At 39.1% G+C, this 15,401-nt stretch overlaps 1 protein-coding gene across 1 annotated transcript in view; it reads right to left on the bottom strand.

Moving 5' to 3' along the window:
- The window catches only part of LOC113662392 (contactin-associated protein-like 2), a 115,436-nt gene that overhangs the window by 13,226 nt on the left and 86,809 nt on the right, over positions 1–15,401 (bottom strand). The window contains exons 14-15 of the mRNA XM_047808920.1: positions 3,459–3,615; positions 2,899–3,026 (exon numbers count right to left, since the gene is read on the bottom strand). Coding sequence (XP_047664876.1) covers positions 2,899–3,026; positions 3,459–3,615 — 285 coding nt within the window. The remainder of the gene's footprint in view (positions 1–2,898; positions 3,027–3,458; positions 3,616–15,401) is intronic.

Consider the following 15,401-nt stretch of genomic DNA (forward strand, 5'->3'; position numbering starts at 1 on the left):
ATATCCAAGGAGGTAAAAAATAAACCCAGTGAGGGCGGAGATTTCCTGTGGAAAATTAATAGATTTAGACCATCTTAGAGACTCTGCTAATGAGAGACCAAAGTGCTTCACTTCTTTCACATTCTCTAAAATGTCAAGCGTATCATCTGATGCTCTGATGCCGTCTCTCTCTCTCTGTCTCTCTCTCTCTCTCTCTCTCTCTCTCTCTCTCTCTCTCTCTCTCTCTCTCTCTCTACCATCTATGGCCAAGCCTGACAAATGCATATGAAGTCCTACTGTATATCAACCACACTGTTACAAATTTCCCCTTTCAGTGTGTGGTGTATTTTCCTGCTCCTAATGTGTTCACCTGTTCTGTGTCTCACCTTATTTAATCTGAATCTTTCCATTAGGGCCATTTCAAGATCATTAAGAGTTGATTTCCTTTAAGATTTTCTGACTCTTCCTCCTCTACTGACTTCTGATCATGGATTAACTTTGTGTTGTAATTAAATCTGAATTATCTGAGGCTAAAGAAAGCTAGTCAATAGAAATACTGCTGTGATATTAAATCGTTAAACAGACATGTCATACTTGACATCTTTCAGTAACTGTTGTACGCATCTGGAATATGGATAATATGCTAATAATATGTTAAACGCTAACATTAGCCATTGTGAGATCTCCCGAACTGATGAAAAAGCCAGATAGTGACTCAGCTCATAAAATAGTGGGTTCTGTAACTATCCATGTGGCATCATCGGGAATAATTAGTGTCCAGTTTCTAGACATGACTCTTTTATTAGCCCTGTTTACCTCTGCCTGTTTTATTGCTCTTCTATGATGATTCACCCAGAAGGACTGTGATGCAAGTTTACCAGATGGCACTTGTGCAAATGGCTGCTGGAAAGAAAGCCATTAAAACACCATGAAGGGTCTGTTTATTTTGAGTTGGCTTTTATTATTACAGCCAGCTGACCTTCAAACTGGGAAGAAATGATCATACTAGAATAAAAGTGGACTAAGGAAACGAATCACTACTAACCACTGGTCTAAAAACTCCATTCCCCAGAACACAATACGGCCTCCGACCTGGACAACGTGCCACAGAACGCACTACATAGACTACTAAGCACACACACACACACACACACACACACACACACACAAAACCCTGTTCTTTAATCCCCACAATCCTTTATAAGAGACTTTCATTTCTGGCTGCATAGTAAAGGCTCATCCTTGTCCTGTACACCTAAGCAGTCACAAACCATACTGACCTTGTTTTGTGATTTCTATATTTGTTAATGGTGTACGTCATTAACACTGTTAATCTGTCTCAGTCTAAGCTTTATGACATCGCCTTATCAACAAAACATATATTATACAATACATATATTATAACAAATGCATTAACACAAACCTGTAAAGCATTAACACAAAGCAGGAATGACTCTGAGTAAAAGAAAATTAATAAACACCTTCTAATTCAGTAGAATTCATTATGTGTTATAAAGCTAGGTATCTCTGAACATTTAAGGATTAGCTGATATTGTCTTTGGGGTTTTAGCGCTAATTTAACAATTACAGTTGCTTATCAGGGGGGTTTCCTCCGGGTACTCAGGTTTCCTCCCCCGGTCCAAAAACATGCATGGTAGGTTGATTGGCATCTCTGGAAAAATTGTCTGTAGTGTGTGAGTGTGTGAGAGAATGAGAGTGTGTGTGTGCCCTGCGATGGGTTGGCACTCCATCCAGGGTGTACAGTATCCTGCCTTGATGCCCGATGACGCCTGAGATAGGCACAGGCTCCCCGTGACCCGAGTAGTTCGGATAAGCGGTAGAAAATGAGTGAGAGAGAGACAGAAAGAGAGAGACAGAGAGAGAGAGAGAGAGAGAGAGAGAGAGAGAGAGAGAGAGAGAGAGAGAGAGAGAGAGAGAGAGAGAGAGGTGCTTATCAGGATAGCGTCAATCTAGCAGGGAAGATGATGAATTAAAAAAATGTTGCTATTTTTCTAACACAGATTCTATCCAATTTAATTCCCCGAATTTCCCTTTGAGATCAGAAGAATTTCTTCCACAAACTTCCTCTGAGTTCAGTTTTATTTTACGCTATAAATCACGAGGCCGTCATCCGCTCGTGTCTAGCGTAATTGAATGCTTATCGGCTGCTGTGATTCTGAGACTCCGTGCCGTCTCTTCTGACTGTACACACAGAAGAAAGTCTAGTCTAAAATAACCATTACCAGCGAACAGATAAGTGGAGTTTCTCAAGTGTTTTCCACACTGCAAAAGCTGAAAGTTCTCTCCATGTTACTCAATCCAGTTGAATATTTCTTATAAAACAATAAAGATGAAAACCACAATCAATAAATTCATCATGATTTCATCGTGAGCGTTAATTCCATCTTATCGGTTGTTTTAAGAAATTAAAACCTTATGAAAAATGAACAACACAGCACCTCCTTTATATAATACCTACTTGCTTTTAGAGTTAATAATAGAATACAGAACAATTATATTCCTATATCACTTCCATATGTGCAACGGATTTTTTCAATTATTTAAGGGCTTAAGCGTTGTACAGCAGTGAGTTCGAGCTTGAATCTGATTGGTCAGAAGGTGTGTGTGCATTATTTTAGTATAACAGCATGGACCAGAACTTAGTATAGGCTGTTACATTAATGCGCTCATACTACTACAGTATTGTTTCTATAGCAACAGCTCCTACAAAGGGACTAGTGTAACTAAATGCAGTGTTGTAAATAACCCTGAAAATAAATGCCAGTGGGAGGTGATGACAAAGTTACTGGGATGTTATTGGTAATGATGTACTATGAGCCACAGAAAGAGAAAATCTTCCCTTCAAGCGCTGCATCTAATACGGTAAATGGACGGTTTATAATGAACGGTTGAACTCACGGTCTCCATGACAGTGCAGAGGTCCCACCGTGAGCTTGGCCTCTGATCCGGGTCGATTTGTGTCACCTACAGCTACTTCGCTCACTGGTAAGTGATCCTTATATACCAGAAGCCCTGAATCTTCTCTCCTATAAGCAAAGAACATGTTGCAAACAATCAAAGCATGGAATTGAAACAGTTTTTTAAATGCACGAGAATCATAGTAAGGCATGTTTTTAGCATTCGTCTAACAACATAACAGATATTTTTTGAAGTATTTTATTTGTTCTTAACAGACATTAATACACACCTCTTATGGAGATAAATTAGCATCAAGCATATCATATATTAATATCAACATTCATTACACAGCAGTTACGTTATGAGAGGAACTGTATTATTTTTTTTGCTAAATGAAATGGATAAATATAATCAGATATAATAACAGGATTAGAGGAGGACCCACCGGCTTAATGCCCTCATTCGCCAAAGATGATGTTTAGATAGATAGATAGACAGATAGATAGATAGGTAGACAGATAGATCAAGCAGTGAATTAAGAAGCATTGACTTGTCCTCACCACTGTTTCTGATCTGCGTCGCAGTTGCAGTGGTGTTTGGGGTCGATGCAGTTGTGCTCAATGCCACAGGAACATTTCTGGACCCCCGGCACTGAGCCACCCCAATAGAAGTGTTTTTCACTCCCTCTGCCAACCCACCAGGTGTACGGAGTCCCGTCTGTATGGACAAATTAAGATAGTAAGAGTAGAAATATATAGATATTGTACATAGTGTCTGAATATGTGTATTCAGTATAGAATACTGAATATGTGATCAAATGTATTGCACACAGTAACCCAGTTAACCTATGTTCCTTCTTCAATACTCGTCATATACCCTTCGCTGTGAGAAAGCATCCACAAGGTCTTCAGCTATGTGCACAATTTGATCCCCAAAACCCACCAACTATTTGTTTGCTGCTCTGCCATCCAGAGGAAAGTTCTTCAGTGTCTGGGTAACAGCTTCTAACACCAGGGGGTCAGCCTCCCCCTCGGTGCTGCCCCACTGGGACCCAAGTAAAACCCACCTCCACACTGTACAGAAACTTCAAACCATTAATGGCACAAATGTCACTGCACTTAAACACCATTACTCTTGAGTTAGTGTCATTGCAGTTACGGCTTTGGAGTGCAACTGATATCACCAGTTTTGCGAACAATTAGTGAACAATTCTTCATTAGTTCAACAAGAACTTAGAAAGTTCCTGTTTAAACGTGAATTAATTTCTTGGTTAAAAAATGCTAATAAAGGTATCAAAGTGAAAATCTTAATTTCACTATCTGGTGTCACCCAGATAAGTTTGGTTCCTCTCAAGGTTCCTTCCAAATATTTCACTCACCACTGTCACCTCTGGCTTGTTTATATGGGATAAACGTAATACGTTTGAAAATAATTAAAAAGTCTATTGTTAAAATCACTACACAAATAAAATTGGACTGAACCGAATACACTCTGCTTTCCCTCTGTACACTTACCCCATCGTTTCCCATAACCCCCACCTCCTCTTGCATGCTCCTTGTTCCTGTACTTTGTTATTGCACTTGTCGTTATTTATTTCCTGTCAGCTCTGTGTATGGCATACATATAGGTATCTTACACCTCAGGTCCAGAGGAACAATATTTCATCTCATTGTACCTTGTACACTGTATACACAGCTGTGATAACAATAAAGATCTTCTTGACTTGACTCGAGCTGTAAGATGGATAAAGTCTGCATCCTACTGTAGCTTTAATAAGCCTATAGATACAGCTTTTTCCTCTTAGTTATTGTGAGAGAAAATGTACATGAAGAGATTAGATAAAAACTCAACGCTTATTAAAGTGTAAATCAGCACAGCAGACGAAGCAGATCGACCTGAGGAATGGAGTCATCTTTATATCATGCAATTAGAAGCACTTGCATCTGTTGCTTCAAGATAGAGCCCTAAATTAAGGACTGCTTTTCTAATTTTGTGGCAGAGAGCTCACTGATTCAACAATTTATTTTCATTCTGATTCATTCATTAACTTTAGAATTAACACAGCATAAGTTACGTTAATTTAAAAAAAAAAAAAAAAACCTTTGTCACATTTTAAATAGTCCATGCGGTGGAGTCAGACCTGATCTAGCTCCTCCCACCTAAACGTGGTGTGGCGTGGCATGTGGTTCAGGCTGAATGTGTTGTGTGCTGTTGTGTTGTTTTGTGCTCTACAGTGTAGTGTGGATTAGGGTTAAACTTGTAGTATTTAGATCAGGTCTAGTTCTTTCTGGACTTTAGGTTCTGAGGTGACGACTCAGTTGAGTCCTTTAGGAACATGTTGTAGTTGAATTTCTAGAATAGAATAGAATAGAATAGAATAGAATAGAATAGAATAGAATAGAATAGAATAGAAGGTCAAATATAAATCACAGCACAGTAAAATCCTTTCTAGCATATCCCAATGTTGGAGTTTGGGTCAGCTAGAAAGCATTAAGGGCCTTGCTTAAGGGCCCAACAGAGGCAGCTTGGCAGTGCTGGAGCTTAAACACAGAAAGAAAGAAAGAAAGAAAGAAAGAAAGAAAGAAAGAAAGAAAGAAAGAAAGAAAGAAAGAAAGAAAGAAAGAAAGAAAGAAAGAAAGAAAGAAAGAAAGAAAGAAAGAAAGAAAGAAAGAAAGAAAGAAAGAAAGAAAGAAAGAATGTTTCGATCTTTATTTTAATTAATTATAATTGTTCTTGTGTCATTTGTGTTACGAGAATCCCTACAGGACACTGAACACATATCAGCGGTCTCCATCAGATCCTAACACAGCCTTACTCTCGCTTTTCCCATTTTCAGCTTTCTGACACATGAAAGGGCAAATGTCTCTCTATCACTCCACACTCCCTCATGACATTCCCTCAGGCTTCTGGCCGCTTTGAAGACGTGAAGTGAGTGTAAACAGGATCTCCCTGGAGGTCAGGAAAGTTAAAAAAACAAACAAGCCAGCAATGACTTTCTGGAGAATGGAGATGACAGCTTCATTTCTCCATCAGGAAGATCACAGAGGCACAAGCGAGTCCCTCAGAGGCTACATCAGCTCACTCGTTGTTTTGCTTGTAATTCATTTAGGGAACTTCTCTCCTCCTGACCATCTTTAGCTCTACAGAGACAACCCTGCTACAGGAAGCTAGAGTTAAAATGAAGAGGCGGGCTTTCCTTCGGGAAAAGAAAGAGGACGGTAGATCGAAACTCATCCCATTGCATCAATGAGACTTGTCATGGTTCTTAAAACTAGACTGATGATCACACTCTGGAAACAGAATGGCATGTAATAAATGACTAATCACATGGTGCAATGTGTCCTGTAGTAAATAACGCTGATATTGATTTAGTGCTCTGAATATCGGGATCTGTACCCACATTTAAATAAGAGTGGGCGTGGCCTAAGCTGGCCTGTGAATTCTGCCATTTTCTCAAAATCAGCTGCTTACTTGCAGAAGTTCATAACGTCATCTGACCAGGTAGTGACTAAGGGTGAACGAATTAACCCTATAAATGCATCGTTTTTTATTTGAACTTTTATGCCTTAATCAAACTAAACACCTTCCAATACGCCGTTGTCATTGGAATCAGAGTATAGACAGACATCAGCAAATTAGAATAATCCATGGAAAAACAAGGAACAGAAGGAAACTAAGGCTTGGTCAGATACTTAAGCAAGGCTTCATGATGAGACAAAAGAACATCAGACAAACTAATCATTGAAGATCTCAGAACAGTTGCACACATTAGATATGAGAATAATGAAAAATTAGGGTTGTAGACATGACCTAACCAAAGGGATATTGCAATATAAACAAAGAGATAAAGAAAGAAAAAGAACTCAAACACTCATGTGATGATAAAGTGATGCAATTGTCTGTATTCATACATATTCACAGCCTCTCTTTGCTGAAGGTTAGCAAAAAACCTAAAATACATAAATAACCGAACAAACTCTATTTAACGTCTTTTTATTAACCAGTGGTGTACAAATTTGAAAAAAAAAAAAATCATTCATGCTTTCATTTGCTCAGCTTTAACATCAAACAGCTGCTGATCATTAGAGGAAGAAGTGCACTGACTGACAACAGGACGCTTGAGTGAAGCTGACCACACAGAGAGGGATTGTATTAGCAAGACATAGATTAGAGAGAGCATGCCTTCAAATAATTAAATAACAAAACACCAAACCCACTTCTATAGTCTGGCATGCACCCAAAATGGCTGAGCTTCTCACACCAGAGGGAGGGTACGCATACATTATCCAGGAAGTCTGCTTCGCTCAGTTTGTTCGACTCCGCCCAGCAACGAATCTATCACCGATCTGTCAAAGCTAAGATCCGGTAGTGAACAGCAAACAAAGACTGAGGTGTAAGGTGAAGGATTTACACTCTTCCATAGTCCAGTGATCTCAAGTCCCAGTCAAATCAGACAGTAGGTGGCTGATGTGTGTTCTCCAGAGAGAGACACGTTTTTTTTTTTTTTCCTGTTGACAGTTTGTCACTACAGTGACTTGAGGGAGAAGGGTGGACAGCTGAGGGAAAGAAAGAAACAGAAGACAGTGCGGAAAGAGAGCTGGTGTCAGTTACACGCAAACCCCTGATGTGACCCTGCAGGAGCAAAACCATCTGCTTCTCCACTTACATCCCACTCGCTGTCATGATTCAGCTCAGTGGATTATTCCTCTGTCATCAGCTTACCTTTCTCCCCCGATACCCTGACCGGTAGCTGTAGTTTCAAAGGTGGAAAAGTTGATGCACCAGAATAGCAACTCTCCTCAAGTCTTATGAGACATAAATTTAAAATCAATTACTCTGGATGTTGTTTCCTTGCATGCTAACAGGTGCCAGTCAGATTATAGACTCACTCATCTATTACATCTAGCTCTGTTTTTTATTCTGATTTCTGTATAAATCATATATTGTAGAGCCAAGGAATCAGTTGGATGTCAGGACACATGAATATAAAAACAAAAATTCTGATGGCGACGGAAGTAAAGACAAATACGTTGAGCGGTGGTGTGCGTCTGCGATCCTGCAGGATGCAACACGTTACATTTGGCATGCCGTGATAAAAAAAAAGAACGGTATTATGAACATGTATGCCTTGTATGGCATCCTGGGCATGCAGCATAGTTTAACTTCTGTTTTCTTCACTGTGTATCTGTTGGACAGATATTCTGCACTTGCGCTGCTTTCTTAACATCTTTCAGCCTTTTATTTATTTTCATCTCTGATGTTTGGCTGGTTGACAGCTGTGGATTCCACTTCAAAACACTGATTACAGGTGGCAGATAGACATAACAAATAGGTTATGTCTGGCGCTGGGGGAAAGATGGCGTGTAAGTCTGTGTCTAAACTAAATGAGAACGAGAAAGTCGTACTACATGTGCCAACATTTAGTAGGTCAGTGACAGGGACCTGAAGCTACCTTGTTTGTGAGAATTCTGTGCTGTGACCCTGCTTACAAAGAACTAAACTGAGTCTTTGAGGTGTTTTTAAATGACTGAAAAACACCAGAGATTTTTGATAGGACATGGCGTCTGGCTGAAACTACAGTATGCCACATTTCCATCGCTGTGTAGATAATCGATAATATGCAGCACCGTGAGTTTGTCTCGATATCTCGATAAGAAATACAACACGACAAGCTGAACAGACCTGTTTTATTCCTCTTACTCCATATTGATGCAAATTGTCAATGATTACAATGAACATCCTGTTGTACTTTTGTCCATTTACTTTTATGTACATTTATGTATTTCATGGAATGGAAATGCAACAAATATCAAGTTACTTCATGTTACCCATCCACCCATTCATCCATCCATTCTTCTATTTATCTGGTTCCATGCCATGGGGCAGCAATTTAAGCAGAGATGCCCAGACCTCCCTCTCTCACTGCCCACCACCAGCTCCTCCATTTGCAAACTCAGCTACTCACATGACAGAGGAAAGATATAATCTCTGCACATACTCTTCCCCCAGGGTCTTCTGCATGAAACCCCTTCCTAGAGAAGTGTCCAGGAGACATCCTAACCAGAACCCTGGACCTCTTCAACTGGTGGCTACAAGCACAGAGCAATAACTCTACTTCAATCTTCCCCTGAATGTCCAAGCTCCTCGCCCATTCCTCTTAACTTCTGCCTCTTGTTTCATTATTTCATGCTGTAACTGAATTAACTTATATTTAAATTACATTTAGGTATCATGTTCTACCTTGCCATAAGGGGCACTAAACTATTATTAGATAGCTCTTTAATCAGGTAGGGAGTTGTGAAGAAGTCGTTTGGTTGTTTGGGAGCAGAAGCAATGGCTGCCTCAGGTTAGCATGCACTTTCACATGTGTCAATCTATAGACTTTTTATGATTCGTAGACTTTTACGATCAGAAAAGGGATCTTATAGTCAAGGCTGATGGAGTCTGTGAGTGTTTAGCATGTTAGGCTTACAGTACAGTACATGTGGCAGCTCCTCACATGCACTTGCAGAAGTTTTGTAGATCTCACTGTGTTGGGTTGCTATTATTATTGGGGGCTGTTATTGACACCAATATTTCTTTATTTGGTGCATTGTAAATACTCCATATACTGTACACACATATAAGGTTTATGAATTTGTTTTGGATTTTAACAGTTTATAAGTATTGTCGCTTATTTATACCAAGGTATTAAGCATATTAAAGAACTTTCTTGGATTCCCTTTTAGATATATAGTATGTGTCAAGCCTCAATTAAGGTAGCGGTTATCATGTTCTTACTTACTTTGTTAAAGTACCAGACCAACCTCTATTTTTTTCTGTCTTGAGCTTTAAGCTGGACGAATAACTAAAAAGTCCCGTAGTGCATTTCCGTTTAAAGAAATTTCCACTAGTGAAAAACAGCAGGTCATAACACATCACTACAAAGCTCTTTAACGGATGGCTTTTTGGATTTCTCTTTTTTTTAAGATATATAATCTGCATAGGACCTACATATATAAGCTATAAACCTACCCCTGGACCTATTCAGATTTCAATATTTCTATATTTGCTTGATTTTGTTTGAGACACAAATAAAATTTAACTAAACTTAACTGAAACTTTAGAGCTCCAGATAATATCCAGATGAACAGCACTGGCAATTTTGCAAATATTATTTTGCCAAATAGGAAAGACCTGCATCAAATGAAATGAACTGTTGCCAAATGATCCGTTCCCCCCGTGCGATTTGAGCATATGTGAGGCGGTAATAATCTCGAACTCTTGCTGCTTTCATATTGTGATGCATGTTTTAAACAGTTTAGAGTAAAGTGTGTTCTCGGTGGGAGTTCGGTTCGTTCGACGGTGACAGACGGAGCATTTTCAGTCCTTCAGGAGCGAGATGTGAGCTTGAATAAATGTTCATTTTGCACTCGGTCTGAGCTTCTCAATACACAGATGGCATTACTGTCAGAGAGATTAACATGGACGGTTTCTCTGGCCGGCAATGGTGCAGGGTGCAACGCCTCTGTGACTTCACAGTGGAAAATAGGTTTTTGAAATGCGGCACACTTACAACTGAGAGCTAAACACTTACCAGGGGCAGAGATGACATGAAACGGGATCCATGACCTAGCGTGGTTGCTGATGCTTGCTTGTCATTACAGCAACATGCTCTGATGTGCAACCGCTTTCATCACAGTGACACAAAATTTGTCTGATCTTGTCTTGTCTTGTCTTTTTTTTTCCGAAAACCTTGAAGTTAGCCCAAATGTTCAGCACTGAGGGAGCTCATGAACTTCTCAACAGGCCATTGACGCATTTACTTTGTTCTACATTTCTCAGTAGGCCTAATCTTTGATATTTCAATCTAAATCAACCTCTTTCTCTAAAGCAAACAGTACTGAATCTCCTAGTCACCGTATAAAAGCTATTAGACTCCACTGCTGCATGAACTTTTTCACCCTGAAAATAAGGCATGACATATTTTCTTTTGTAAACTGTACAGATTCCATGGGTAAAGATTTAAACACCGAAAAAAGTCCTCCATCCGTACATACATTCACCCTCATGGTCACAGGGAGCCTGGATTCTATCACAAAGCAATCGGGACCATCCATCTATGCAATTCATCTATATATCCGTCTAATCAATCCATCCATCCATCCATCCATCTAATCCATCCATCCATCCATCCATCCATCCATCCATCCATCCATCCACCCACCCACCCTCAGGATCACAGGGAGATTGGATTCTATCACAAAGGACATGGGACACAAGGTGGGGGGCACCCTGAACATCCATCCATCCATCTATCCGTCTTATCTATGCATCAGTTAATCCATCTATCCATCCATCAATGCAACCGTCTAATCCTTCCATACACACATCCATCCATCCATCCTCAGAGTCACAGGGAGCTGTATTCTTTCACAAAGGACTTGCGACACAAGGTGGAAGGCACCCTGGACATCCATTTATCCATTCATCCATCCATGCATCCATCCATCTATCCGTCTATCTTATCCATCCATCCATCCATCCATCCATCCATCCATCCATCCATCCATCCATCCATCCATCTGTCTTATTTATCTATTTTGCCAACAAAAGCACTAGTGTAATATGATTTAGTATGTATTAAAAACAGAAGGAATTGTGGGGCAACAATTATGATGCAACAAATAATATAAAAACTATGCCTATCTTTTTTGCTTGTTTTATACTAACTGTATTTATAGCCTATATTCTAATCTGCTAATCAGAAGTTCCACCCATTAGGCAGCCATTCAGTATTTAATAACAATACAGTCAGATTACTGAGTCGGAGGTGGATGCAAGTGCAGATAAAGATTTAATTAGTGCAAGACACAAACATGAGCTCCTGATACATAAAAAGAACGTGCCAAACTGGCAAACGCACGTAAAGAATGATATGAACATGTGAACACAACAAAGTGCTAAAGAAAGAGAGCTACATATAAAGTCTAATACTGAATAGGCACTGACATAACTCAGGGGCTTATAGGTAGTCAGCTGGAGTACAACTTGTTTTAATATTATGCTAAGATGACAGACTATTTAAAACAATTAAGCAAACACCACACACCTTCATCTACATTTCTAACCTAATCTACAGTATTTATGATAAAAGGTGTACTTACTCTCAAGTAACAACAAAAAAAAAGGTTACTTTATCTCTACTTAAGAAAATGAAGAACAAATGATGCACATAAGGTTTGTTTTTAATCAATTCATGTATGCATTGTGATGTTTATTGTGACATAAGAAGTATATAGTATTTGTAGAATGCAGTCATATTTTGTGCAGACATAAATTAATGTAAATATAAAAAGACTCAAATCGGTTTTTGAGATGAATACTGTAAATATTCAGTACTGAAACTCTGAAACTCGTTGTTCAAAGAAAATCCACTTCCCCACTCATAATTACGACTTTGTGGTGCCGATATCTGTTTAGCTCGTAAATACAACCTTTCCGACAGGATGTGAACGCATAAGACATCCGCTGGCAGACTGGCAGTTTTTACTTTTTAATTTGTTAAACTGGGCAGAAGATTTGATTGTAATTCTGGTGAAGGTTAGACGTATAGACCAGGGTCGGCAACCCGCGGCTCCGTAGCCGCAAGTGGCTCTTTCATCCCTCTGCTGCGGCTCCCTGAAGATTTGGAAAATAAATATTTAATTTAAATTTATTTTATTTTAGTTAGTTAGTTTTTTTTTTTTAAATCAATACTAAGATTATGATGCTCTTGTAACATTAAAATAAACCATGTTTAAATTTTTTTCACTCAAAATATGCGTCGTAACTGCCGACTTCCAAAATCCGACACAGAAGCAGACGCATTTTTGGTTTGCTGCAGCCGGCAAGTTAAAATTTTGATGTCATGAATTCGAAGAGGACTCAATTAGACACTGAACATTTTATTTGAAAGTAACCTTCAACCCAGTGTCTTTTTTGTTAAGGTTAGTTCAAACTGTTCAAAATATTTTTGGTTACTCGGTAGCAATTCATTGATTTCATAAATGAACACACTACATTGTTTTCTATACTTTCCATAAAGGTAAAAAAACGATATATGCAGTGTTCTCTTCATTTTAGATGTCAAATGGGTTTTGTGGGTCCCTGTGTTTTTTTTCTGTGGGATACGGGTCCAAATATCTCTTTTTTTTCTCCAAATATCTCTCGAGTGTTTAAGTTTGCCGACCCCTGGAATAGATTGCTAGACATCTAGACTGTATATGGAGAGAAGAAAAATCTGGAAAAAAATAAATGTCTGATCTTGGACAAAATATCCACTTTTTTTTTGGCTTTTCCTTTAGATTCCAGTCCCAGTGACATCTGACAACTTTTCCCAAATCACCAAAAAAAACAATGCTAAGTAGTTTTGTGTGTATTCACAGACCACAAAGACCTGACAAAGCTCTGAAAAAATAAAGTTGTAATGCCAGCAAAGTGCTGGTGCTGTGCGAGGCATTTTTTTTAGTGCCAAAAACACACTGTACATTGTCATATCGTACTTTCAGCAAAAATCATTCTATCGTCCTGCTGAATTTTATCTCCTTTGTGTGCAAAATGGTAATGAAATAAGTGACTATGTTGATACTAAGACAACAGGAGTATACTGTAGTAGCATTTCAGCCACCACAGACCAATATCTACGACAATAGGAAAATGTATCTGGTGGCAACAAGAGAAAAAAATTCTGGCAGAAACACAACCCAATACAATGTGTAATAAACATGGTGTGATGAAAGGCTTGAGCAATGGAAGGAGTTTAGATTGCAAGAAGTGTGCAACAGCGGAGCAACCACAAGGATATGGCTTCACGGCTTCAGAGCTTAGAAAGGACAGATAATAGTCTGGTTCCAGTTCAATTAAATAAGAAAAAAGAAAAAAAAAAGTCTGGTTACATCAACCAGGATGTTTCACAATGTTTTTATTCAATATTCGATGAAAAGGGGAACACTAACTCAAACAAAACTGGAAATCCAAAATAACAGGCAGCTAAAAGGAAACAAGTGCAGGTTTTGCAGGACTGAGTTTCTAATGCAACCGATGACAAAGCAAGTGGTAGTTATTCTTCCCTTATTATGCTACACACTCAAGTTACAAATAAGTCAGACTAACTACAAATGGTGCAGTAATACAAGTACTGCAAGATAGAGTTACTCTAACAAGACCAACAGAGGGAAAAATATGGCCTTGTTTGGGAATTATTCTTAGTTCAAAGCTCCAAACACACACTGTGTTGATAATAAAGACTTTTGTTGCTGATAATGAACAGGCTTCTGAATGCCCAACTGAAGCCCCTGAGGCAAGCTACAATCAGCCAGTACAATTAACCCCACATGCGTTGTAGAAGTTGTCTCGGCGTCAGGAATGGACAAAACCTCCCCACTGTCAAGCATGATTTTAACCTGCACAAAGTTCAGGTGTCAAAACTTTCTTTTAGCCAATTATGGGATTTTGACATCAGAACCACAACTAGGATGCAATTTTGTATTTATAAACAGAAGGAATTTTGATATAGCAAGGTGGTGCAATGGTAGTGGTGACATATCCCAGCATCAGGGTGATGGACTGTGTGGGATTTTGTGTCTGTGTGGGTTTCCTCTGGGTTCACCAGTTCCCTCATATCTTCCCAAATCATCTCATTAGGTAAACTGTTGACTCTATATTGCCGCTGGGTGTAAATGAGTGTGTGGGTTAGGGTTGAATGTGTGTGTATGATGCCCTGTAATTGACTACAGTGAATGAACTTTGGTGGATGGATGAATGGATGGACAAGAAACAACATATAAAACACAAGCCATCAATAAGTAACAGCTAATTTTGCCTCACAACCTGTCCATTTTGTTACTCATCAGATGCTTGTAGGAGGTTATTAATGCTTGAGTTTTCCATCTATTCAAATGTAACACTTACACTACAAGAAGTGTTTAAAAATGCAGTGATGAATGCACTTAAAATTGGAGAATGTAAAAGTACATTATGAACAGAAAATTAGAGAGCTGTAATTACCCAGAATTGCAAGGAGCAAAGCTCAGTCTGACTTTTATGTAAATGAATACAATGTACAAATTGACTCACTAAGTGACTCAGCTGTTTGGACATCAAGGAGAAGTTCATTCAACCCCCTGCAGGTCAGTACAGTGAAAAATCTTGATGCAGGTCTTCCAGGATCATGGGTCAAGTGCAGCATTTTGTAGCTTGAAGAAGACATGGTAAAGAGCAGGGTGGGGGCTACAGGAAGCCAGTGGAAGAAACAGAGCAATGGTGTAATTGAGATGATGGGGAGGTGGAAAACAAGGAATGCGCCACATTCTGGTTCAGTTGTAGGAGTATGATGGCATTCACCGGAAGACATGCCAGGACTAAGTTACAGTATCCCAACTTTGAGATGCTGAGTGACAGAACAAATCTCAGAATAGCCTTGATGAAGAGAGCCAGCCAGACATGACCAAGTCATCAAAGTATTATCAGGAAATAATGATAGT

Source organism: Tachysurus fulvidraco, chromosome 25, assembly GCF_022655615.1.
Source record: "Tachysurus fulvidraco isolate hzauxx_2018 chromosome 25, HZAU_PFXX_2.0, whole genome shotgun sequence".
Lineage (NCBI taxonomy): Eukaryota > Metazoa > Chordata > Actinopteri > Siluriformes > Bagridae > Tachysurus > Tachysurus fulvidraco.